Source organism: Falco peregrinus, chromosome 4, assembly GCF_023634155.1.
Source record: "Falco peregrinus isolate bFalPer1 chromosome 4, bFalPer1.pri, whole genome shotgun sequence".
NCBI classification, from domain to species: Eukaryota; Metazoa; Chordata; class Aves; order Falconiformes; family Falconidae; genus Falco; species Falco peregrinus.
Genome location: NC_073724.1, coordinates 95889685 through 95914176, shown reverse-complemented (window position 1 = coordinate 95914176; position 24492 = coordinate 95889685). Strand labels below are relative to the sequence as shown.

At 36.9% G+C, this 24492-nt stretch overlaps 1 protein-coding gene across 3 annotated transcripts in view; it reads left to right on the top strand.

Moving 5' to 3' along the window:
* NBEA (neurobeachin) overlaps window positions 1-24492 on the top strand; it is a 509659-nt gene that overhangs the window by 467260 nt on the left and 17907 nt on the right. For 2 of the 3 annotated variants that reach the window (XM_055802616.1, XM_005241160.4), the window contains 5 exons: window positions 15022-15111; window positions 16617-16809; window positions 20008-20079; window positions 22249-22404; window positions 23294-23464. In XM_055802616.1, coding sequence (XP_055658591.1) covers window positions 15022-15111; window positions 16617-16809; window positions 20008-20079; window positions 22249-22404; window positions 23294-23464 — 682 coding nt within the window. The remainder of the gene's footprint in view (window positions 1-15021; window positions 15112-16616; window positions 16810-20007; window positions 20080-22248; window positions 22405-23293; window positions 23465-24492) is intronic. The other variant, XM_027792046.2, reaches the window with a different exon arrangement.

Below are 24492 nucleotides of genomic sequence, written 5' to 3'. Positions count from 1 at the left end.
ATTGTCATCGATGCCGAGGCTTCTGTTCTTCTCTAAGAAATGTGTACTTGCATCCTGTTGATTTTTGTGGAGGAGTCTACGTCTCCTTCACTCCTGAATACTGTATTTCCCAGACTTAAAACCAGGGATTTTTTCCTCCAAATTTATATTGGTTTGGGGAAAATCACCTTGATTATTTTATAGTATTTTTTTGTCTGTAACTCTGGTTTGTATGCATTAAGATATTATCAACAGAAAACTAATTTATTTTTTTTGTTTCACTCTGCGAGCACCTGTGCATATAATGATTTTCATATCTTTCCAATGAATTTCAGAGCTCGGTGTCATCCTCTGTAAATGGGAAAGGAAGAGTTTTTACTTGCTGTCACTTTCTCTGATAGCTTGCTGTAGATCAAGAAGAAAACCACAGGGATTTTTTGAAAGTAAGATATTTATTTCTGTAGGTAAAGATTACTGCAGGAGGCGCTGAATACATAAGCAAACACCTTAAGTCAGAATATTCAGTAAGGAATTAGTGTAATTTGCATGAGGTCAGTTACCATGCAGTAATTGCCCAGTGTATATGCTTTTATTTTGAAATTAATGTGTGCTCTTTTCCTTGTTTCTTCTTCAAGGCAAAGGGCTTTCAGAAGGTGTTTTACTGAAACACTTTAGCTATGCATCCAATTTTACTATGAAAATAACTTTTCGGGAGCACCTACTCTAAGTAACACGAGCCATTTATGACAAGGAGTCAGAAATCATAATCTGATCCATAGGATTCCAAATTAAAAACAACCTTTTACCATTGCTCAAAACAATTTTAATCTATTAATCTAACTGTAGATTGTATTAATCTAACTCTAGATTGATCATGATGTCTCCAGTTAATGGATGTGCTAGAGATGATCAGTAGTCAGTATTTTAGTGAATCTGTGCTCATGACCATTCCTGGGTCGTGCCGTTATGTTTATGGGAATTCAGAATCTTTCATAGTCAAGAAAATATACAATTCCTGGAACCAAACCAAATTGTGGCATACAGGTGGGTATTTTTGGGGGTTTTTTGGGTCCAAAATGGCATATTAGAAGGTTTGAGACTTGCTTATTATTCATTGTAGTTGTGATTAAAAAGCTCAGTATCCAGACAGAGCTAAGCACTACCACTCAATGTACATCACCGACCATACATTGAACATTCGAACAGAAGAACTGCCAATAACTTACTTAGCTGATGAGACTTCAGCCAACCTATGTGATAAATATTTCAGATAATTAATTCATCAAAGGAATACAAAGGTGAGTTTGTAAATAACTCATAGCCCAGAAAAATGTCTCAGTCTACTTCACTCAATTATTTGGAATAAATTGTTTGGCCATTTCTCACCTACATTAGAAATTTCATGTGCATTTTTGTCAGAACGTGCTGGAGTCCTACTCAAACTGGGTGTAATGTTTTGCTGATAGAAAAAGAACATCATTAACTACAATTGCTCTCTTTTATTGCAGAAATATATAAAATATAGGTCTTGTACATGAAAATTTTTTCTTTATTGTCTGGTTATTTTGTTTTTCTCCATATGGATGGCAGGTACCAATTAATTGACTTTTAAAACTAGCAACAAGCATTTCACCATACACTTTAAAGTAATTTTTTATGTGAGAGAGAGATAGGGTGAAAATTACTGCGGCTGATTGTAACAGAAATAGCTGGAAGGGGCTTCTTTTTTCCTATTAGCACAGATTTCAGTTATATTACGCTGTCATTACCTCAGCATAAATTAACTATTATTCAAAACATTTCACACACAGCAGTTTATTGAAACAGATATTACTCAGTCTAAGTATCTAGTCATTCACTTAGAAAGATGCAAAGCTGAGCTTTCTAAATGTTTTAAACATATTGATAATGTGCCTCTTTAATGCCATTTTGAAGCCTGTATACAGTATATCTATATTATTGTTTTCAATTTATGTCAAGAACAAAGTGAAGTTTTGAAGAATGTGTTCTGGGAAATAATCCAAACAGAATTATTTCTTTATAAGCTAAACCCTGAAAATAACTGAGAACATTTATTTTAAACATAACACTATAACCTGTTTCCAAAACTGAAATTCTAATATGCACTGAAGCTTCATGAATACTATATGTGACACCTTTCAGTATGTATGTTTTACCTACTTCCTTGTCAGTCCTTTTTCAGCTGTTATTTCTGTAGGTTTGCCTGTTCTCTGGGATAGTTCTTGTGTCCTGCAGTGGACAAACTGGAGGCTGGCAGGTGGTTGGAACCTCATAACCACAATTTGTACTGAAAAGTATGTGCTTTGCAAATCTCAGAGCACCTTCTTAAGGTGGGAACAAGGCAGATGATTTGCAATACAAAGATGAAGCTGAGAGCGAAGAGATAAGCCAGCATTTACTTTCCATTCAGACAAAAAAGAAAACCACTATTTTTTTATTACCACATTCTTAACTTTTTAAGTTTTATTTCATTAACAAGGAAATATTTTAGGTATGAGTTTTGCTTTTTTGTTGACAAAGCAGGAGTAGAACATGAAGTCGCACTTTTAATTTTGAGTCACACTTCTAATTTTGTAGGTTTATATTTATAAAACAAGAACAAAATATGCATGCTATGGTTTACTGAGTCTGTTCTGCTTTCCAAGCATTAAAAAAATGTCTTCAGTGATCATGTTTTATTTCAATAATAAAACAGAAGAAAAAGTCACAGCTAAAATGCATTCTTTAATGATTAAGTACCCTTTCCTCTTTTATTACAGCAAGCTTTCACAAGGCCTGTTCTGTTGTTTGTTTCCCTGTTTTCCTCATTTTCTCCTGTGTTTTTTCTACAGGGGAAGTTCTTAATTGTAAAATAAGTAGAAATAAATATGATGTGTGTTCTGTGTATTGGCTTTCTGAAATGTGTAAGTTATCCTTCTGACAGTAAAGACTCATTAGTTGAGCTATTAATAATGTTTATTTTCATGACAATGATATTCTCTAGACTTGATCCTATGCCTTCATTTATTCGCTTCTACATCAAAAGATGTCGGTGTCCCAGTAGTTCAAATGACTACCTGCTTATTCTTGTCAACTACTGGCCAAATTGCCATGGGGTATGAACAGTCACTAACTCCTGTTTTGGTTGAACTTCTTTGCGAGCATGGTGTGCTGTTCTCCATGCTGCCTTACCAGAATGATTTGAGAGAGTTCAGAGAAGAGCATCTGAGTGATGAGAGTACAGAGGAGACTGATTTATGATTTCAAGAGCCTGATAGAATATAACAGAGTGAAAGGGGACATGTAGCAGAAAGTTAGGAATATGGAGAGCTGCTCATGCCAATGGAGATAGGGATATTACTTGGTCTGATGCCAGATTAACTAGCAGTTACAGGATCAAATTCAGATGGGAAAGTTCAGGCTTAGTGGCAGAAGTTTCCAATGGTCTATAGGCTGCAATTTGACTGTACAAATCTTATTAGAGAAACTGTAGAAGACTCATTAAATGGGTCATTTCAAACTAGACTGGGCAAACACTGTAAAAATGCATTGTTAGAAGAATGTACGCCAAGGGCAGATAGAAAAACTGGGACTTTTCAATCCGTATCTTGTATTCTGCTGGGTTCTGTTACGGTCATGGCTGTAAGCATTGCATGATTGCAACCATTTTGTCAGTCATTGCTGTTTTGTCTGTACCTCATGATTACATTAGCTTCCATCATAAGTCATTGCATCTTTTTTAAAAAAATCAGGATTGTTTTAGTAACTTTTAAATTTTTGACTAATGGTTAATGTAGGGGTTTTTTAATTTCTACGTTATGGGTGGAAAGTTTTCATGACACTTAGTTTAGCTCTTTGGAGCTCTTAATTGTTGAAGCCTCTCTGTCTGAAGGGTCAGTCCTTTGCTGAGTTACGTAGGCTAACATCAACAGGTTGACAAAATGTGCTCAGTAGATGTCCTCAGCACCTACCCTCTATAGATTGCAATCCAGAGTCAGTTTACTACACCTCCTACAACCAAACCCAGTTGCACGTAATTTACACCAAGTCAAAGAAATTAAATACTATCCTAAATGTTAACATTCCATGTTTTATCTGTTATATTGCCAACTTTGTCATAAAGTTATACAAAAGGTATGAATATGTAATAGTTTTACAGAATACAATGCAAATGTATGAGCATTTCCTAAGACAGAAAGAGGACAGTATTAGGGAGGGAAATGCAATGGGAGAGTAAGGAAACAAGATATTTTTCTTAAAAAAAAAAGAATAAATTCAGTTGATGGACAGAAAAATAATGAAAGGTGGGGGAATTTAAAAATTTTTGTTCTTTAAAAAATCATTTCCTCCCAAAATAAACACATCATACAGAAACTTTACTTTTATTGTTGATTTTAACAAGTCTAACTGAATTTTTAAAGCTCACAATTTAGCTTTTAAAATAAAAAGCATATTTGAAACCAGCTGAAAATATGCACTATGAAAGCTCTTAGTCATGAAGGAAAAAAAAAATTAGAAGGGAGTGGATGAAGTTTCAAAGTTTCAATGAAACCTCCTGCTGATATTACTGTTGCATTTGTATGGATAGAATGCCTATGCTTAAAGGCCTCTATGCTCTTAGAACTGACAATTAAAAACATACATGGTGTCTTAAACAAAACCAAAAGAAAGAGGAGCTAGTAAATAGTATTAAAAACTTGTTGTCGTCCCCAACAAATTCTCCCTTCTGATGACACGGAGTAAAATTTCCTTGTGTGTAAGAGGCAGTGCACTATTCAGATGACATCACCCTGAAAACCATGGGAAGCAGCCCAATGCTACATCCTTGGCTCCACTCCCAGTTACTCCCCAAAGCACTTAACAAGTCTAAGGTACTTGTATTTTATTCTCATCTGCGTTAGTTTTTCCTTTTCTTACAGTGGCTGTGCGGGTACCAGCAAAGCCAGGCTCTTTCTATTTGTGCGACCTTTCCTGGCTAGCAGAAGTCAGGAGCCATTTGGTCTCCCAGCTTGAAAGTCCTTCAGAAGTAGTCACTCCCCCAGTTTCCTCACAAACACTACTGCTTTTTTCGCTTGACGCATTGGCCTGTTGAGAGCTGTGAGTAGAGGTCAAGTTGACTGCTTCTGTTTTCCAGACCAGGCTGTGGAATAAGGACAGAGATGCTCAGTTTTGCTATTTTGTCTAGAATAGAGATTGTTCTATGTCTCTTTCCCCTGGAGATCTTGATGAACAGTAGAAGTTTCTTCTTTCTTCTGCCTCAATGGAGAAGAAAAGTAACAAGAGATTTTTCACAAGTACTTTCTCTGTTTTGTAGTGTTTCTACTCCTGGAAAATATCTGGAGCTCAATTAACGTAAGAATACAAAGGTACAATCATACCACTGTCCTCATTGCAACAGAGTAGCTAGTGTCTGTTTTTCAGCATTCTGGTTAGTATAAATGCTGATGAATAAGTGACGTGTGGGTTTAATTATTATTTTAATTCTTTTTAAATGACAGGAAAACCAAAAGTACCTTTAATTTTTACCCAGAGTGAAGCCCTGCATGTGCTGTAGTGTTTAACTGCACTGGTCAGGGTAGGCAGCTTCTCTTCATGTCTGATGAGAGTTGAAGGAGGGGAAATGGCACTGTTAGGAAGATGGGCTTTTAAACAGCTCCTGTCTTCTTGAAGGAGGGAGAGGCCAAGGTGCAGTGGGAGCATGAGAAACCAGGTGAACAATGAAGAAGGGGAAAGGACAGAAAGGACATTTGAAGTTCTTGACATAAAGGAGGAGGAGGAAGGGAAAGGGTTACGAAGGCAGTCCTTGGGAGCCTTGTAGGAGTGAAGGAATTACCATAGGAACAGAGAGATCTTGGTATGGTTGTTAATGCAAAGAAATGATGTTTGCAGCCTTCCCAGAGCTTTATGGGATTTTTTTAGTCCTGACCTTTGGGACTTCTTTTTTCATTGTGATTTCATTGAAATATTGCATAATAGAATCTAGTTAGGCATTTCTAAACAAAAAAGACTATTTTAAGTACTTTTGACTTGTAAAATTTAGCAGGTTTCTAAATGCAGTTGATGGTGTTTTTAAAAAAAATACTACTGGCAATTTTAAGACTAGTACAACTGGAAATTCAGGCTTTCTGGCTGTTACTCACTGCTTTTCACATGTGGAAACAATTGCAGTGTCCCAGACAGCAGCAGTGTTTTTTTAAAATGCCTGTAAATTTTAGTGACTGCCAACTATGGGATGCTAATGACAGTTTTCATATAATTTTTTTATTCCTTCACTTCCTTTTTTGTAGACTTTGAAAATCTGTAGTGGTTCAGTCAGAAGTGAAGCTACATGTAAAAATTCAGAGGATTTTTTTATTTCTTATTCAAGGAAATGTAAACAATTTTATCTCTTTCAGAAAAGCCTTGAAATAACTTTCTGTTACTGGAGATAATGTGCTTGGAATCTGAGGAGCCTTTTCAGAAAAGAATGTTTGTGTCATAAGTTTGCTCTGTTTCAAAAAAAAAAAATCTCAAAGATCTAATAACATAACTTCTCAGCATCCTGGCTAGTATTTCATATTAAAAAAAAAAAAAAAAATAATTAGTTAAAGGATGACGTCGGGGAGAGGAAAGGAAACACTTTGCTTAAAAGCAAAAACTCCTGAGCAGGAGTGTCAAGAAATAAGAGGTATGACAAACCTAAGACTGTCATGATAGATTTAAAAAAAAAAAAAAAAAAAAAAAGTGAAATGGAAAGTTGCGAGCAGGGTTAGCTTCAAGAGGAGTTTTGGAATTAACAGGAACCTGAATTTCTTGGAACTTGAAACTGACAACACAAACTCGGGAAGAAAGAAAGAAAGAGTTTGGCCAGAATAGAAGATGATGTTCTGAGCAAGTTCTTGCTAAGACCTGAGCAAGGATTCTCTCTCAGTAACAGGATTTATGCAATGGGAGGCATATTGAGGCAACAGAACTGGTTTGGTTTGGTTTGCACATACTAGCTAGGACACATCTGCAATTCTGCATGTTGTGATGCTTTGAGTACCATCACATAAGGGAGTAATACAAAAGAGTAGTATCAACAGGGAAATTCTATGTTGCAGGTGTACATTTTAGTAATTTGCATTGCAGAATCAAGATGTCAAAGAGAAGCTTGTTCCCTAGACCTAAACACCAGATGGGAAAGATCATCTAGATTGGCCTCTCACCCAACAAATCACATAGAGCTTTTGTCCATGTAGCCTTTTGAATGTAACCATAAGTGTTGGTGTCTGAATAATGAAAACAGGATATGGAAGTATTTCCTTATATAGGTGGAGTTTAGGTGATGAGAAATTATTTCAGTCAGTCACCTTAAATATTTATCATCCTAAAACAACAACAAAAATTCTTGTTTTAAAATGAAGGAGGGAATTTCTTCAGAAAAGATAAAATTGCTTGTCAGATAGTGAGGAATCCTTGATTCTGAGGTTCTCCATTACACAACAATAGGAAAAACTATTTCAAGGCAGTTATCAGTAATCTAAAAATAAAAAATCCTGATTGCCCAGGTTTCAAAACGTTAACTATTTGTGGCATGAAGTTATATATTTAATGAATTATTGTATCATGCTATTTGCATCTCTCACAAAAGTAGTTTAGCAGTAAAATCTTTGCTAATGTATTGTACTCAGTAACTTAATGATCAAAGAGAGCAACATTTTCTTTTATAAACTTAAGACAGATTTGGGGGAATGATGACAGAGCAATGATTTCATTTGGCATGACATCAATGAACACAAGAGTTTCAGTAAATGTTACCAATCTGTATAGGACAAGAATTATTACAAACATGAACATAGGAAATACAATAGTTCAACTGAAGAAAGTAATAGCATGAAATGAGGATAATCAATTGTTCTTTATATGACGGGTGACCTCATCGCTCTCTGCAGCTTCCTGAGAGGAGTGGAGGTGGAGAGGGAGGTGCTGAGCTCTTCTCCCAGGTACCAGTAATAGGACATGTGGGAATAGTTCAAAGCTGCACCAGGGGAAGTTTAGACTGAACATTAGGAAGCATTTCTTTACCGAGAAGGTAGTCAAACACTGTATCAGGCTTCCTCAAGAGGTGGTTGATGCCCCAAGCCTGTCAGTGTTCAAGAGACATTTGAACAGTGCCCTTAATAACATGCTTTAATTTTGGGTCAGTCCTGAGTTTGTCAGACAGTTGGACTAGATGATCATTGCAAGTCCCTTCCAACTGAAATAATCTGTTCTGTTCTATTCTACATGAAAGAGAAAAAAAAATTGTATGTCATTGTAAACAAAACTGTAAATAAATGTATGACTTTCTTCAGTTCCAGCGTACATTTAGAATCTTGCACAGCACTCACTCTATAAGCAAAGGGATACTCCCTGTCTGCCCTGTATACAGGCAACCGGCAGGGAGGAAAAGGCAGTGAAATTGCCATGGGCTGGGAGCAAAACCCACAGTTTTAAAAATTATTGCAACTATAAAAAGAAAGTGATGAACTGAGCAGCGTGGCCTGAGGAACCCCTATAACAACATAGACCTTGTCAGAGGAATTGGAATTTAAAGCTATTTGCTTTAGACTATAATAGAGTTTGCTGTAGTTTTTAGTGTAATTTAATGAGAGGATTTCATTATATCAGTGGCAAGCTCCTTTGTTCCACACAGAGTTGGAAGGATACAAGAAAGAGAAAAACTATAGAAAATTTTCTTTCCTTCTGGTATGGTTAGGAAGGGAGAGGACCATTTCACTCCGTGACATCGGCCCTTTTCAGCATAAAGAGGTTTCGCACGATTTTCAGGGGAACGGGCTGTTGGAGAGGAAAAGGAAGTATTTGTGCTCAGGCACATGACAGCATGCCTAGGAGAGTAAGGGACACTCTCAGCTAAACCTGCCCTGGCTGCAGGATATCCATCTTGATGGTATTTTTGCTCTACCTTCTCTGTCTCTGTTTATGAGATGTACTGAGTTCATTTCCCATTTGCATGTATTAACCAAATGCTTGTTTAAGCCGACAGAGTGTTTAAAATATTTTTGTGTCATGAAAGGCATATTGGGCTACCAGGGGCAAGAATGGGAGCATTATAAAGACGAAAGAGGGAAGAACTAGGTATCACAATTAATAGCTTGATGAGGTAAATGTGAAAGCTAAAAGGCAGGGCTCCCTAAGAAAAATAAGTTCACCAACGTGATTCAAGCCTGTAGAAAACCTAGCAGATCTTACCTTTCACATTTCTTAGCACTCTTTCCTTTCACAGGGGGTTGAGGAAGAGGTTCAGGGGTGGACTGACTGAGAGGAGGCTGGAGGTTGGCTCTCAGCTTTTGGTCTTCTGGTGGGGAGCCATTTAATTGCACAGTGGATCCAATGAGGTACCTCCTGTGCGGGGAGGGAGCTTAAGGTTGCCCCTTCTCCATGTTAAATTAATAAAGTAGTGACCTGTGGAGAAAATGCATTTCTGTGCCCATCTTTCAGTCCCTTGAGTATCCTGATTAAATAACTAACTGTATTGAAGCCTCCAGACTAGTTGAGTCATTGCTTTTGTTTAAATTACAGCACTTCTTTCCTCCAAACATACAATAATAAAATGGAAATCAATACTCTTAACCTAACTTATAAAAAGTCCTGAAGATATTGATGCTGCTTAACAGCTGCAGATGCAAGTAGAAATGCGGTATCTCACACCACTCGTGCAAAACAATAACATTTCAAGCTGCTTATGCTACCCACCAAAGGGCTGTCAATCATGCTTGCTCTGAAGAAGATGATGCTTGGGGGCTGTTGAGCATGCTGGCTGCACGGGCAGGAGAGCACGTAAAGGAGTCCTGCCTTCACCTGGATGCAAAACTGAAATACATTTTCAGGAAAGGTGGAGTTGGATGATTATTGGTGTGGTGCTTGTTTCTCAAATGCCTACTGATTGTCGCACTTCATTGGACTCAGTTGCCATGCAAAGGGGCAAATGGGTTGTAGAAAAACCTGAATGTGGTACACAAGAGGAACAAAACACACCAGTATTATGCAAATTAGTTACAGGAAGACTGAATATGTAAGAAAGGTAACAAAACCATAGGGGCATTTAGATAATACATATTTTAGAAAGTTTAAGTGATTATGGTATTAATCAGTGGAGATGAATAAAACAAGGTCACTTCACAGAAGAATGAAGACATTGTCTTATGATCTGTGATGCAGTTTGGTTTTAGGAATTTCTTCCCTCCATGATTCAAAGTAAAAGTGCTCATGCCTTATGCTTCTATTGTTATCTAGGCACCAGGCGTCTCTCTCAGCAAAGGGAAGTTTGCAAATAAGATGGACCCTTAGTATCTTCCTTGGTCATTTTACCTGCATTTCTAAATAACATTTTTAGACAAAAAGTATGGTAAAAATACACTGCTTCATGGCTTACCCTTTTTATAATGGTACATCAAAAAGCAAACAAACCCTTCACTTCTGTGCTGTTTCAGGCGAGTTAATTCTAGTATTTTTTTTTTTTTTTAGTGTAGGTCTGTGCTTCTGAAATGAATCTGCCACCGATCATCCCTGTTTGCCATGCTCTCATTCATACTGCAGAGCAGTTTTGGGGTGTGTGAACTGTCTTCTAAGCCACAGTGTGTTCCAGCTGCAGCTAACACAGCTAGCAGAGCTCAGCCACTGCTGGGATCTGCAGGCCATGCTGGAGTCAGTCTGGTGGGAAAACCCTGCAGTGGGTACAGTTTCAGCATGGGTTCCTCAAGACAAAGGTAGTTTCCTCTTCTCCCTGGTATCCAGTGATAGGGTGCATGGAAATGGTTCAAAGCTGCATCAGGGGAAATTTAGACTTGACATTAGGAAGCATTTCTTTACTGAGAGGGTGATCAAACACTGGAACAAGATTCCTGAAGAGGTGGTCAATGCCCCCAGCCTGTCAGTGTTTGAGAGGCATTTGGACAATGGCCTTAAGAACATGCTTTAACTTTCAGTCAGAAGTTAGGCAGTTGGACTAGATGATCGTTGTAGATCCATTCCAACTGAAAAAAAATAAATATTGTGTTCTAAGACCAACTCTTCTGCTCTGCAGCTTTGCTGCTGTTGAGTTACACTGCTTGCTGCTGGAGGCATTGCCTTTGACCACTAAAAATAGTTCTTACTCCTAAAGAAAGATTACTTGTATTATTTAATGGCAGATTTGTACTTTTTTCAACCAGAGTGGAGAAGTAAATCCCAAATTCTTCAGTGGACTGCGTAGCGAGCAAAGCAGATGTATTGAACTCTTCATTCCACAGAAAGCTGAAGCTAAGGACCGATCCTCCAGGCTGCAGAGGAACATCCCAGTTGTATAATTCTTGTGAATGTACAGTCTGCCTTTAAGCATAAAAATTAAAACCCAATATTTCTTTCCTCTGATCAAAATACATTGAGGATATTGCTTATTGTATCTAAGGTTAGTATCATTCATAAGACTGGATGATTTGGTATATTGGTTTCTTGACCAAGTTGTATGTAAACATATAAATATCTCTCTGTTATTGTTAAATAGCCAATATTAAGTGCTATGAAGTTGCATTTTGCTTGATTGCATAAATTAGGATGTGTGAGATCAACTCATTTTAAACATTGAATTGCCAGCATTTTTGCAGATTTTTTTCCCCTTGTTCTGACCTATAATTATCAAATAATAGACTAAGACCCATTTTATCTTTCTGCAATACATGATCATTTCCTAACTGATACTCCCTGAAGTGTCTGGAGTACAAATCTCATTTTATGTGTATTAAAAACAGTAGGGAATCTCAAATCAGCTCACTAAATAGCTTTTCTGCAACACCTTATTAAGAAAGTGAAAACTAATATAATTGCCATTTTGCTGTTCTGAAAGCATTAAATCTTGCAGCCACTGAATTCCAAGCTTTTTCTACGCGAAGGACGTTTGAAGGTGAAACAAGAATTAACTTTATTTTATTAAAATTTCTATTGACTTGACTAGAATGTGTGTCTCGGGGAGTGGTGTAGTACTTTGCACACAATACTGAAGATCTGATGGGAGAAAAGGGGTTGATTATTTAGAATGAAGTATTTGAGACAAATCTAAAGTTTGATAATTTACAGTTCAAGAACTGAAGTGTACACTTACTGGTTTTCAAATTAATTTCAGATACAGCCAGAGTTCTCTTTTTAAACAAACCAGTGCATTAAATTATTGTTCACAAATCTGTTGTGTACCTGCTTTTCATTTTGTGTCAAGTGATCTGATAGGAGGCAGCATTAGGAATACCCTTGGGCCAGTCACTTTATCTCTATGCTTATGTTTATCTTCTGTGTTAGGTTTTGACAAGGTTTTTCTGTCCTTTTTAAGTGGTGTGAGCTCCAGAGAGGAATACCAGTTGTAGCTGTGCACAGCTGTGGTACTGTGCAGACTATAGTCTCAGTGCAGTAGTTGACTATTACAGGTACTTTTTAAGAAACATTGTTCTGTTTCTTTAACGCTTCTAAGAATTTTCAGTTTTAAAAATGGTATTTTTGTAAGAAAAGGATAACATTACTATCCACAAGGTGGGGAGGAGGTGGTTATCTTGTAAATTCAAGCCAGCAAAAACATGCAATATTTCCTGAATATCAAGGTCTCGATTCTGCATTTGTTCTGGATGCAGAAGGATTTGGCAGTAACTTAAATGCTTTAAAATTATGGGCACATAAAGTCTGTAAGTGAGTATTTACCCGGACATCTTGAGCTGTAAAATAACAGTTGCTTTTGACAGTTATGTCTTAAGTGTCCATTCCTCATAATCTGAAAAATTCATGCTGGTTTATTATTGTATTCTGCTTCTCTTTCTCTTCCTCTATTACTATCATAAATCTACTTGAACTCGGAGGCAAAGCCAGCAAAGTTTGTGTGCAGAATTTATAGCCAAACAATCAGAATTTGCCAAGACTGGACAACGTGAAAGTAAACATGTAAATTAGGATTGGGCTGCACTGAAAAAAAGATTTAATAATTTATTTCAATGTGCCCACAAGAGAACAGAAGTATCATTTAAGGAATCACTATAAAGGATGGGAGAAGAAGATCTAGGTTTTGTTCAGTATTGCTGCCAAATACAATTCACACTCTTATTTCAACACAGAATTCTTTCAGAAATTAAAATTAAATTAACCTTGATAATTATTTGAAAAAAGAAAAATGGAAATTACTTGTCTGAAAATATTATTGGCAGATCTGCATGAAAGCATATACCACAGTGCCTGATATTGTTAATATTAGTCTTTGTCATTTTGAAAATGAAATTCACAAACAAGTATAATTCCCTTCCCTTCTCCCCAGCAGACAAATCAGTTCTAGAGTACTGAATGTAATGGGAAATACTACCTTTGATTTGACTTGAATTGAATTTGATGTGCCTGTGTAAAAAATGTCTGCATGAGTGAAGGTATCTACACAGTGTGTAAAGAGATACCATTTGTGTGGTACATATAGAGAGCTGCTGTATAGACATACACATATGCCCACAGAAATGCGTTGACTTTGTGTGAAATTGCTCTATGATTTTAAATTGATTCATCATTAAATCATGTTAAAACCCAAGATGCTCACCAGTTTCCAAGAAACACTATGTGCCGTGGAGACTGAATCAGTCAACAAACAAAAAATCACCTGTACCGGGATAGTTACAGCAACAAATGTGCTAGGGCTACGATCCGCTGAAAGTCCTTCAGCCACTTGACTGGAATTTGCATTAAGTTTCTTTTTCGGCAAATATTTGTTTGTGGTATTCCATTATATACCTGTCAATCTAGGGCATTGAGGTGGTAGACATTAGTGACCTTCTAGGACATCTCTCTCTAATATCTGTTCTTACATCTCTGCTGTGAAGCAGAGGAAAACACAGTTTGGCTTGCAGGAATTACAACATACATAGATTAAAAGGATTCTTCTGTATCACAAAGTATTTATTGTGTTTCTTACCATTTTATGTCTGAAAGAAATAATGTAATTTACCAAGATAGTCATGTTTTTGGTGTTTTTTCATGTTTCTCGTGTGGTAGGAAATGAAAAATTCATAAAGCTTGCAAGAAAAATATTAAGGGTCAGTAGTGCAGGGTACAGTATATATAGGTACATAATGCACAGTGCATTTCAAAATCTGCCAGTTTAGTTTTCTAAGAACGCTTTATTCTCAGTTTTACAAGGTCAGGTAAAATAGTACCTGTCTGAAAAATAAGAAGTGTTCTTTAACAGTATAGTTTTACAAGCAGCAATATTCTGCCAAAATTTTTAAGAATATGTCTTAAATATATATATATTTTTAATGAACTGTTTGAGTAGGGGATGCATCTCAGAATATGAGCTGTATTCTGCTCCCTATCAAATTACTCCAGGTTTATTCTGAAAGTAGATTTAAGTCTTGAATAATGAATTGAAATTGCTAAGTTTTCATTTCAGACCTGTAAATCCTGAAAGGCCAGGAAAAAATGCAATAAAGTTAAGCATGAAATAAATACTCAGTGAATGTATGCAACTTGGAAAGATTTTTACATTAGTCTGAATGTGCCTGGTAAGATTTGTTTCTGGGTTTGTTTTGTTTTGTTTTTTTACCCTACTAATGTTGTTGAAATAGCAACTATTTTGGTGTTATTATATTTTATACATGAATTTTGTTTCTCAGTTTGCTTTTCTTTCCCCCCATTTAAGATCCCAGAGACTTATTTTATTAGAGATCCTCATACTTTCCTCCTTACAAAGGACTTTATTAAGGTATATATGTTTTTTAGTGCAAAAAAAAGCGCTTTCAAGACCTGAACTGCATGTCCTCACAGGTTAACATTTTCACATATAACGCCAGTTGCTGGAAATGAGAATGGTTAGTTGGTTAACTGAAGCATGCTTGAAAGGAGAAGCAAAGCTTGTCTACAAAATACTAACACTTGGATGAGTCTGCAGCCTGGGAGGAGAGCACCGGGTGAATTTTCTGGACTTTTTTCATGGCTGACTTGGGATATGCCTGCATTGTCACACAGTGTGTTGACCTCTCTCCTTGATGCATATTACTCATGACAGTCCCTCTCCCTTGCCCGCAGGCCATGGAGGCGCAGATACAGAACTTTGGACAGACGCCATCACAGTTGCTTATTGAGCCCCATCCACCGCGGAGCTCTGCCATGCACCTGGTAAGACATAACTGCTGGCCGGGAATGCATTCCCTTTGAACCTGAGGATCCTTTGTAGCTCATAAAGTACCCATTAAGCAACAGTTTTAATGCCCTCTGTTGCCCGTGCAGCTGTACTTTCTCCTGGCAGCAATGGCTCACAGCGCTCCAGCAGAGCAAGGTGGAGGTTTGAATAGCTTTAGCCTCCTATAGTCCTGGCTTTTCCTGTCTAACATTGTATAAAAAGGCCCTGTCTTCATAAACGCACACTTGATAAATACAAATTTACATTCTTAATTCTGTGAGTATGACTGCAGGCTTTTCTTACAGTGAGCATGTTGTTTTGTTTTGTTTTGTTTTAAAGGCTGCATTGTTAGGGGCTGATTTATGAACAATGCCTGTTTGACAAAACTGAAGTTTTGGAGTTCAAATCATGCTGGAATCCTCCCGCCTGTTCCCCTGGGAGAATACAATGTATATTTCAAATTTCAATTTGAATGCCAAAACTCATTCCCAACACATTCTTCTCTCTGCTTCATGCAAAGAATCATATGAAATAGCCAGACTGAACAAGACAGATCTCTGTGCCCCTCAGTGCCTTTGATTAAATGCTTAGAGCTAGATATTTTCTTTTAAGTTTCATAAATCGACAGTAATACGTGCAGTAGTTTCAATCATTTTATCTATCTACAAGGAAATCACTCTGTCTAGTTGTACACTGCAAAAGTGGGAATTGGTCTGGAAGTGTAAGCTGTGTTATTTCAAGTATGTGTAGATGTCAAACAAAAATAATATTTATTTTATATTCTCAAATATGGAGAATATATTTTTAATAATAATTTAAATGGATAAGTATGAAGAATTGTTTGAACTTCTAGAAATAATTCTATTTGTTATAACAGTGGTTGAAAAAAATAACATCTAAAACAGTACTTAATAATAGTATTGTTGTCCATGTATGAAAAACTGTGTCGTGTAGAGTCATCAAACAGGTTTATAATTTCTTACAGACTCCCTAATAAGTATGTTTTAGATAGAATTAAATTGTCTCTGTTTGAAAATGCTGTATTTCATATAAAGAATTCATTAAGAAAAATGAAATATCTGTGAGTTTTTGAGTCCCTCTTAAAATTTCTTTTTTCAACTGTCGTAGTTTATAGCGTTTATATTTATGATGTATTAATTGATTAATGCTCTTATTTGACTTGTATCTTGATTGTATGAATATTAACTGCTGTGATATTTTGCATATTACTGTACATTAATTAATGCTAATGGTCATTTTGCGCCCTGTAATGATAACCCTTACCATACCTATTCTCTGCTTATCCTCGTGTAATGATCCAATAATAGCTTCTGATCTTGCTCTCCTCCATCACTAGTGTAGACGCACAGGTAGTGTTGTTTTCCCTGTATGTGCACACGCTTGCCTGCTCTTTTTTTAACCTCCTTTTCCCTCAGACCTCCTCACTAATTGTGTTATCCCTTCTGTTTTCTTCTGCTCTCTTCTCCTTTCTACTCAACAGTGTTTCCTTCCACAGAGCCCCCTCATGTTTAAAGATCAGATGCAGCAGGATGTCATCATGGTGCTGAAGTTCCCATCCAATTCCCCCGTCACACACGTAGCAGCCAACACGCTGCCCCACTTGACCATCCCTGCCGTGGTGACTGTCACTTGCAGCAGGCTGTTTGCAGTCAATCGATGGCACAACACCGTAGGTAGGTTCTCATAGGCACATTTCATTTGAATTTGAAGACCTTAATGGCACAGCTTTAATTTTGAGTGCAGTTTAGCTGGATGTGGGTTAGTCTCACTCACCTGGCTGTGCGCAAAAATTTATTGTTTTTTTCTGGTTTGTGTCAAATAATCAAAGCTTGTGTTTTCTCTGGTGTCGTTCCTGGAAACACTCTCCCTAACAGCAGCACATCACCATGGCAGCCAATCGATCTGTGGTTACATCGGGATCAGTCTTTGATAATGCTTTTCAGGAGAGTGCTGCTGTTCTTGACACAGCTGATATTAATGTGTCCCAGGTTTCGGGAATACATACTGGCATGCCAGAGAGCATACGGCACTGTCTGCTGCTTGAGAGAGATTTCAGGTCTGTCCGGGAGCTTGTCATAAGCCTTCCCCTCAGGCACCGTTGGATAACATGGGATCCTAAGCAAGCCTAAGCAGCCAGACAGTGAACTGTTCTGAAGAGAAGTTTCTTCATGCCCTCCCAAAAGCCCATCCAACAAGCTCATCCCAAATTTCCCTTCCAGCTCCTCTGCTCACCTCTCTGTATTGCTGCTAGGGCTGTCCTGTGTCCTTACCTGGACAAGTAAGTGCTGAGGTTGTCCCAGGGATTACTAAATAGGTGGTGGGGCCATGAGGTACATGAAGGGAAGAGCGGGTTTCATTTTCCAAGGTAGCTCCCTGCTGGGGTAGCTCTTATGCTTCAGTATCTGGAAACTCTTGAAGGTTTTGTACCACCTGGGAAAAGCAAGAAGCTACCTTGTATTTGAGAGTGGGACTCTGTAGCTGGCTGAGGAACTTCGTAGGAACTAGGCAAAAAAAAAGAAAAGTCCTCCACTCTTTTTGCACAGGAGACAGCCTCGGACAGAAGTAGGTCCTCCTGGAGAGGGATTTGTGATATTTAGGTATAGATATCTACCTTCAGTAGACGTAAAGGGATTGTAGATTACCTAGGAAATTCACTGGCTTAAATGTAAGCATCTCAGTGAATAATTCAAGTCAGGTGAAATAGATCCTGCCCCCTATGCACAAGGCTGGCCAAAGACTGCTGTTAGAAGCAAGACTTAGAAGAATGAATGGGAGTTCACTTATAGGCATGCATTTAGAGGAACGATCAGAGCAAGTAAAGTTAATATCACTGAAATCTGAGTAGTGATATAATGTTTAATATTAATTTCATTCTGAAAGTTTTAGTAATGTTAGCAGGGATATTAAATTTTGCATGTATTCAGAAGGTAGCTGTTCTCTGTTCACAGAAAAACTTTGTGTGGTGGTTTAGAGAATAGGACAGGAATAGAACAGGATATCTGATTGCTTTTCACAAATCCGTACATTTATGATACTCCATCAGGAGAAGCTGCTTTAGATGTAAAAATGTTTTGCCTATTTCTTTAAAATAAAAGGGAAAAACTTAGAGGGGAAAAAATGCAAATAAAACATTTTTTTAAAAAAATATTTTATGACAGCATCCTCAATCAAATAGCCCAATGTCAGAAGTGATTCAGAGGTACAGAAATTATCCCCTGATATTTTGATACTCTTTTGACTACCATTGGCTGACTAATTCCTAATCAGTTCCCCTGTATTTTCAGGGATGCTGCCCAAGTACTCTGTACCCATCATCATTGATGTCTCGTCCATTTGAGGAGGCTTATTTAGTACTCAAGTACCCCTTTCTCATCCAGACTGTCAAGTGAGGGGAAGCCAAAGCTCCTACCCATACTTTAATGTGAAGGAGTCAAGGTCACTATTATTGCCATATCCTGGTTTTCAAGGTTTTCCTTAACAACTGTTATTTGAAGTCATCTAGTTTGGTAGAGGTCATGGTGGCCTTTACAATCCATGTGACTTAGATCTTAGTTTTTCAGATAAACTTTTGTAAAACATAAGTCATGTTGCAAACATGAAGAATTCATGTAATGAACCAACCGTGAACTAAATTTCACCCCATTTGAAAACCTCTGGTGTAAATTTGAGAGAGGAATGCTTTCTGCATATATTATAGCAGAAAGAGACAGGAAAACAAGACTGGAGAATCAAAACTCATTTGATGATTTTCTTAACTTTTAAATCCTGCTTGGCAATGTCTTTTTTTTTTGCAAGGGGCTAATCCAGGACAGGGTATTAATTTCCTACTATTACCGTAATATTATTTTAATAAATCACAACTCTAGTATAAAGGATAGTTTCGTCTACACAAATGTGTACATGGACCACTTTTACTGCTGTGGGATGTATGTAGAACTTTAGAGTTTGTACACAGTAGAGGGCATTTACATAGTTGCCTTGCAACAGAAGCAAATTAATCTGAGTTAATACCAGTAAAGATTTGTCCCAAACTGGTTTGGTTTTGAAAGAAGAGAAAGAAAGGAGGGAATGAGATGTTCTCAGAGTGATGTTTTTCAGAAGATGGCAGAGCCAGCTGTAGAGAAAGTTTTCTTTTACCTCCTCTGGTTGTCTGTTGCAGTATTAGAAAATTGTGTTCTCCAGAATGTTGTATCTCCTCTTATGGATGATATTCTTGTGCAACTTGGCAGCTCCTGATAAAAATTGTGTTTTCATTGGTGACCATTGTGATTTATATGCTAGGAAAGGTACTCAGAAGAGCCAAAACAGTGCTGTCTGGGCATGAGAGCAGATAACACTAAATACGCAGCCCCTGATGCACATTTGAACAGCAAAAGGGCTGCTCAGGATAGAACTAATAGGAGCAATTGTAGCAAATTTACTGTAGCCCACAATTTCCCAGCTAAAATATCTAGATAAATCCATTAAAAGTCCAAGTTTCTGTCACTTACGGTTTTCCATATGTGAGGAACTCATAACAATGTTTAATCCAATTGTTCTTAGTTTCTGTGCTATTGTAAGATCTCATACAGTGCTCAATGTAAAAATAAAAATTCTCTTGTTACTCTATTTTAAAGTTATTTAATGAATGTGATTGTAGAACTTGTGATGAAATTTGTGCTCATACGTTTATAATTACATGAAGAATTAAGAAATGCATATTTGTGTAGCACAGAGGAAGGTATCTTAAAATATTCATAGAACAAGTAATAGTAAAAAGTTACTTTTTATATATAAAATAATCCAATAATGCAGTTTTAAACATAGATAAATCATATAAAAAATTTAGACAACAAGTTTCCTATGTGCTTTATTCTTCTTTTCATGCGTAGGCCTTCGGGGAGCCCCAGGATATTCTTTGGATCAAGCCCATCACCTTCCAATTGAAATGGATCCATTGATTGGTATGTCAAGATGAAAATGTAGCAATATATTTGAACATGGCATTTTCAAGAATTATTGATTAAGCTATATTTGTATATTATGCTTCATTTAACATGGCAGATAGGAAAATATTTATTCTTGTCAGTCCTGAAGAACTAAATGCATTAGCTATTGATGCTGCATGAATTACATGAGTGCTATTTGTTATTAACATCACAAACAATTGGTATTTAAGAAACAACCAATTAAGTGAGTTACATTGTCAGCCCATATCTATAATTCTGTTCTCTTATCAGGTCATATTAGTAAAATAAGATGTGAGGGTCTGGTAGAGTTCACATACTTTCATTTCTTACAGCCAGCTCTGTGTACATCAGTGCAGATGCAGATCCGTTTATTTTCATTCAATTTATGATTTGGATTGTTTTAGTTGCCATTACTAAATTAATAAAGAAAAGACTGGATCCTAAATTGATGCATGCATGATTGTATTTTTAAAATCCAAAAATATTTGAGAAGGTGAAATATTTTGAGAAATAGCATCTGCTAAAACTGTTAGATTGCAGGTCTTGTACTCCTAAGTCATTATTTCTCTTGCAACTATTTGCTTTGTGGTTGTGGTTTTGGTTTTTTTTTTTCCAGTAGGCATATTTTTGAGATAGAAATTGGGTATAGGGAAGGTTCTTAAAGACAATTTTGCAGCATTGGTGAGAAAAAAATGCATTTTTAAACATCTCCAGATGAAAAGTTCCTTTTTCGTCTGTGTCAATATTTGTGGCTGAAAGATTTATATACAAGTACCTCAGCAGACTTAGCTTTCTCATTCTGTATGCTTCATTTGCTCATATAATGACAAAGGTTTTCTCTTCAGATTTTCCTCTCAAAAGCTAGGGCACAACTATTGTGCCCACCTGTTCTGGAAATCTGAGTAATCTGTTATTCATTATCTTTCAGTGGATGGATATAAAGGATCTGTTAATTTAAATATGTGTTCTTGGAATGTATATAAACATGGTATTAACTTTTACAAGCAAATGTAAAATAGGTTGGGGTTTTTGTGTTGAGTCTTTTATTTCATGCAGTTGTGAGCAATTTAATTAGAATAACCAAAAATAGGGACAAAAGAAATGTCAGAATATTACCTGCATTGTCGTGTTTCTACGTTAGGAGAAACATGTCTGTCAGAGTGAGTTTTATCTTACCTAACTTCAATTAACTGGAGTTGGTTGTCAAGGTTCCCTCTGTAGCTACTGTAGAAAGAGAAACCATCTTCTGGAGTTGTCTAGCACTTGGACAGCTATTACAGGGTGAGACGACTTGCCATGTGAAGCGATTTCTCTCTCTCCAGCAAGTATAGAGGGAGTATAGGTAATTAACTTATATTATATACTGAACTTCTAGAAAGTTAATGTTAGGTGAGAGGGACACGGCTTTGTTGCATTGCCAAAGCCTGTTGTGTTGCAGGAAGTACCGAGCATGTTGGCTGGTTACTCCTAGTCCTTCCTAACAGCTCCATTTTATAGTCAGGGTGGTGGGATTCTGCATGAACCATTCCTTTTCCCTCTGTCTGGGGAAATTTCCAGGTGACATCACCTCTTTTAACATTGCTGACTGTGGCCTGGCTGCCTGCTTGAGGAGCAGGTGATAAGACAGTGTTGAAAAAGCACATTAGACGTGAGGAGCTTCACTAGCTGTATCCTGATGTCTTTGATCCAGTTAAGCATCTGCAGGTATGGGGGATGCCAAGGTCACACGATACAAGCTGGGAAGTTTTCTGTAGGAGAGATACCAACCAGCAGGAGCTGAGTTTCTGCAGTATTGTTAGCATTGACTTGGTATTTTCAATGGACTTCCATCACTTTCCCCTAGTTCAGTTTGGGTTTGGCGAGTACTTCAGCAGAACACTTAAAATATTACCACATATTATGCAGTGCATCAGGCAGTGTAGAAGAAATTGTCATCTCCTGTAAAATCTTTTGTCTTATTCAAAGGGAAACCAGAAATCTCACAATAATTTTGTATTTCTGACACCCATATAGACAGCTCTAAATGTTCATATTCAAAATGCTTACTCAACAACAAATTCACAGTTCATTGAAAGTTAAATGTATTCATTTTCTCCTGTAAGTGGATGACAGGAAGGTGTTGGAATGGCTTTCTTGTAAAATGTGTTTTGCATTTTGTTACAGCCAATAACTCTGGTGTGAACAAACGGCAGATCACAGACCTTGTGGATCAGAGCATCCAGATCAATGCACATTGCTTCGTGGTCACAGCAGATAATCGCTACATTCTTATTTGTGGTTTCTGGGACAAGAGTTTTCGAGTTTATTCTACAGAAACAGGTGACACTAAATATTACTACCTGTTCCTTCTTGGGTCACAAAGTGAGCCCTTGTCTTAATACTACCATATCTAATATCTGTGCTTACCCCTCAATAAATGATAAAGGGCAGTTTATAAAATTCTGCATGATTGTTTGAGCATGATAGCTTTAAGATGCTTTTTTTTAAAATGGAAGATAAAGAGTGTAAAAGGAAACAGAAAGGTATACAGTTTTTGAAAGCCATAGTTATATTAAAAGGATCAACCAAACTTTTTGTTACAATATTTTCATGACTATATTGTTTCTCTCTATTTATTTCATGTAATAAGGAAGCAGGTTGCGTAGCCTGCTACCAGGAACCAATATTCTGTTTCTTTGTCTGATTGCTTAGCCTAATGTCATTCAGTATATTACTAAAAACTGATTGCAATAATAGAAAGAAGGAGCTGACGATCACAGTAAACCTTAGTTTGACATTAATGTAGAACAAATATACATTTTAATATAATAATGTAGCACCATTATGGAAAAGTTCATGTGCTGTCTTATGCATATAATTCATGAAATAAATTCACAGATAGTGTTCTAACACCATTGCTTAAGTACTGATGGATCAGTAACTCCACTTAATATTCAGCGACTGCAGCACTGACTTGATTTTCAGAGATAAGGGTTAGGATATGGATTGACACAGATCACAGCCCTCAATAAGAACATAAAAAGCAAAGAAAAAAAAGTTTTATCTTTGTAATTTTTTAACTTTTTGTAGCATGTAGTGAACTCTAATTAAGGGCCATGAGGCAAAAATTACATTTGAACTGAATATTTGTTCATGATTTAGTTAATGATTTCTAAATGCAGCAAGTACTTTAAAAACCTGAATTTGTATCACTTTACACTCCCACCAGGAAAATTAACTCAGATTGTTTTTGGCCACTGGGATGTCGTGACTTGCCTTGCCAGATCAGAGTCCTATATTGGTGGTGATTGCTACATCGTGTCTGGGTCTCGTGATGCTACATTGCTGCTTTGGTACTGGAGTGGCCGACATCATATTATAGGTGACAATCCAAACAGCAGTAAGTATCCTGTAAAAAACACCTTCCTAAGAGGTCCTCTGTCACGCCTATTCCTTTCTAGCATTCCTTCTGCTAGCTTCAGAAGGTATTGCCAAATATATTGATTATTTCACTTGCAGGTTGACAAGAAGAGCACCACATGCTAAGCAATTCATTGAGTACTAGCCAAATGTTTAAACAGTCTGTGTGTGATAATAGATAATAATATGGGAGTAATTCTTAAATTTGTAATTGCCTTTATCACTTATAGCATCATGTCATTATAAACTAGAACAAGATGGTTATGGCCTTTAAGTGACAGGATGTATATCACTATATTTTGACTTTCCCAAGAAATAATTTTTGGCATTTTAACTTACTCCTTTTGTGCTACAGCATGCTATATCAGCTGCTTGCCATTTCAAAAAAGGAATGTCTCACATGCCATGGAATCAAATGAGTTTCTTTGAGAAAGGTCTTTCTATAGCAAGTGAACCTTTGGAGAAGCAATGTGACTGAATAAAAATAGGAAAAGATAAAATGTCAGGAAGAGTTTGCACTTCATTTGCAGGGGACTAACTATCAGTGTTTTGCAGAGTGAACAGGACACAATAATAATAATAATGATTATGATGATGATTACTTATATAAGAGGGCACTTAAAATGCACTACTAATTCCCTTCACCCAAGGGATGAAGGGATCCCTTCACCCAAGCCAGAAATGTGACCACAGCTAAAGACAAGAGCAATTTTTTTCCATATACTAGAGCTGTTTTGTACAACACTAAATCCATTTCATTTAAAGCAGTTTCTGAATTCTGATGATTACTTTCCGCACTGGGTTATGGTTATCGCCTCTTTGGATAAACATGGAAAAATCCATCGCTATCAGCTTTGGTCTCTGGTATAAGTACTGACTGGAGGCAGTTGTAGATCCATCAGTTACAGACATCTAAGTGAAAGTATTTCCTCAACTGAATGTCTGGTAGAAAAGTGTTTTATTTGCTACAAAGTAAATATTTTGTTAATTTTGCAGGAGCAGATTTTT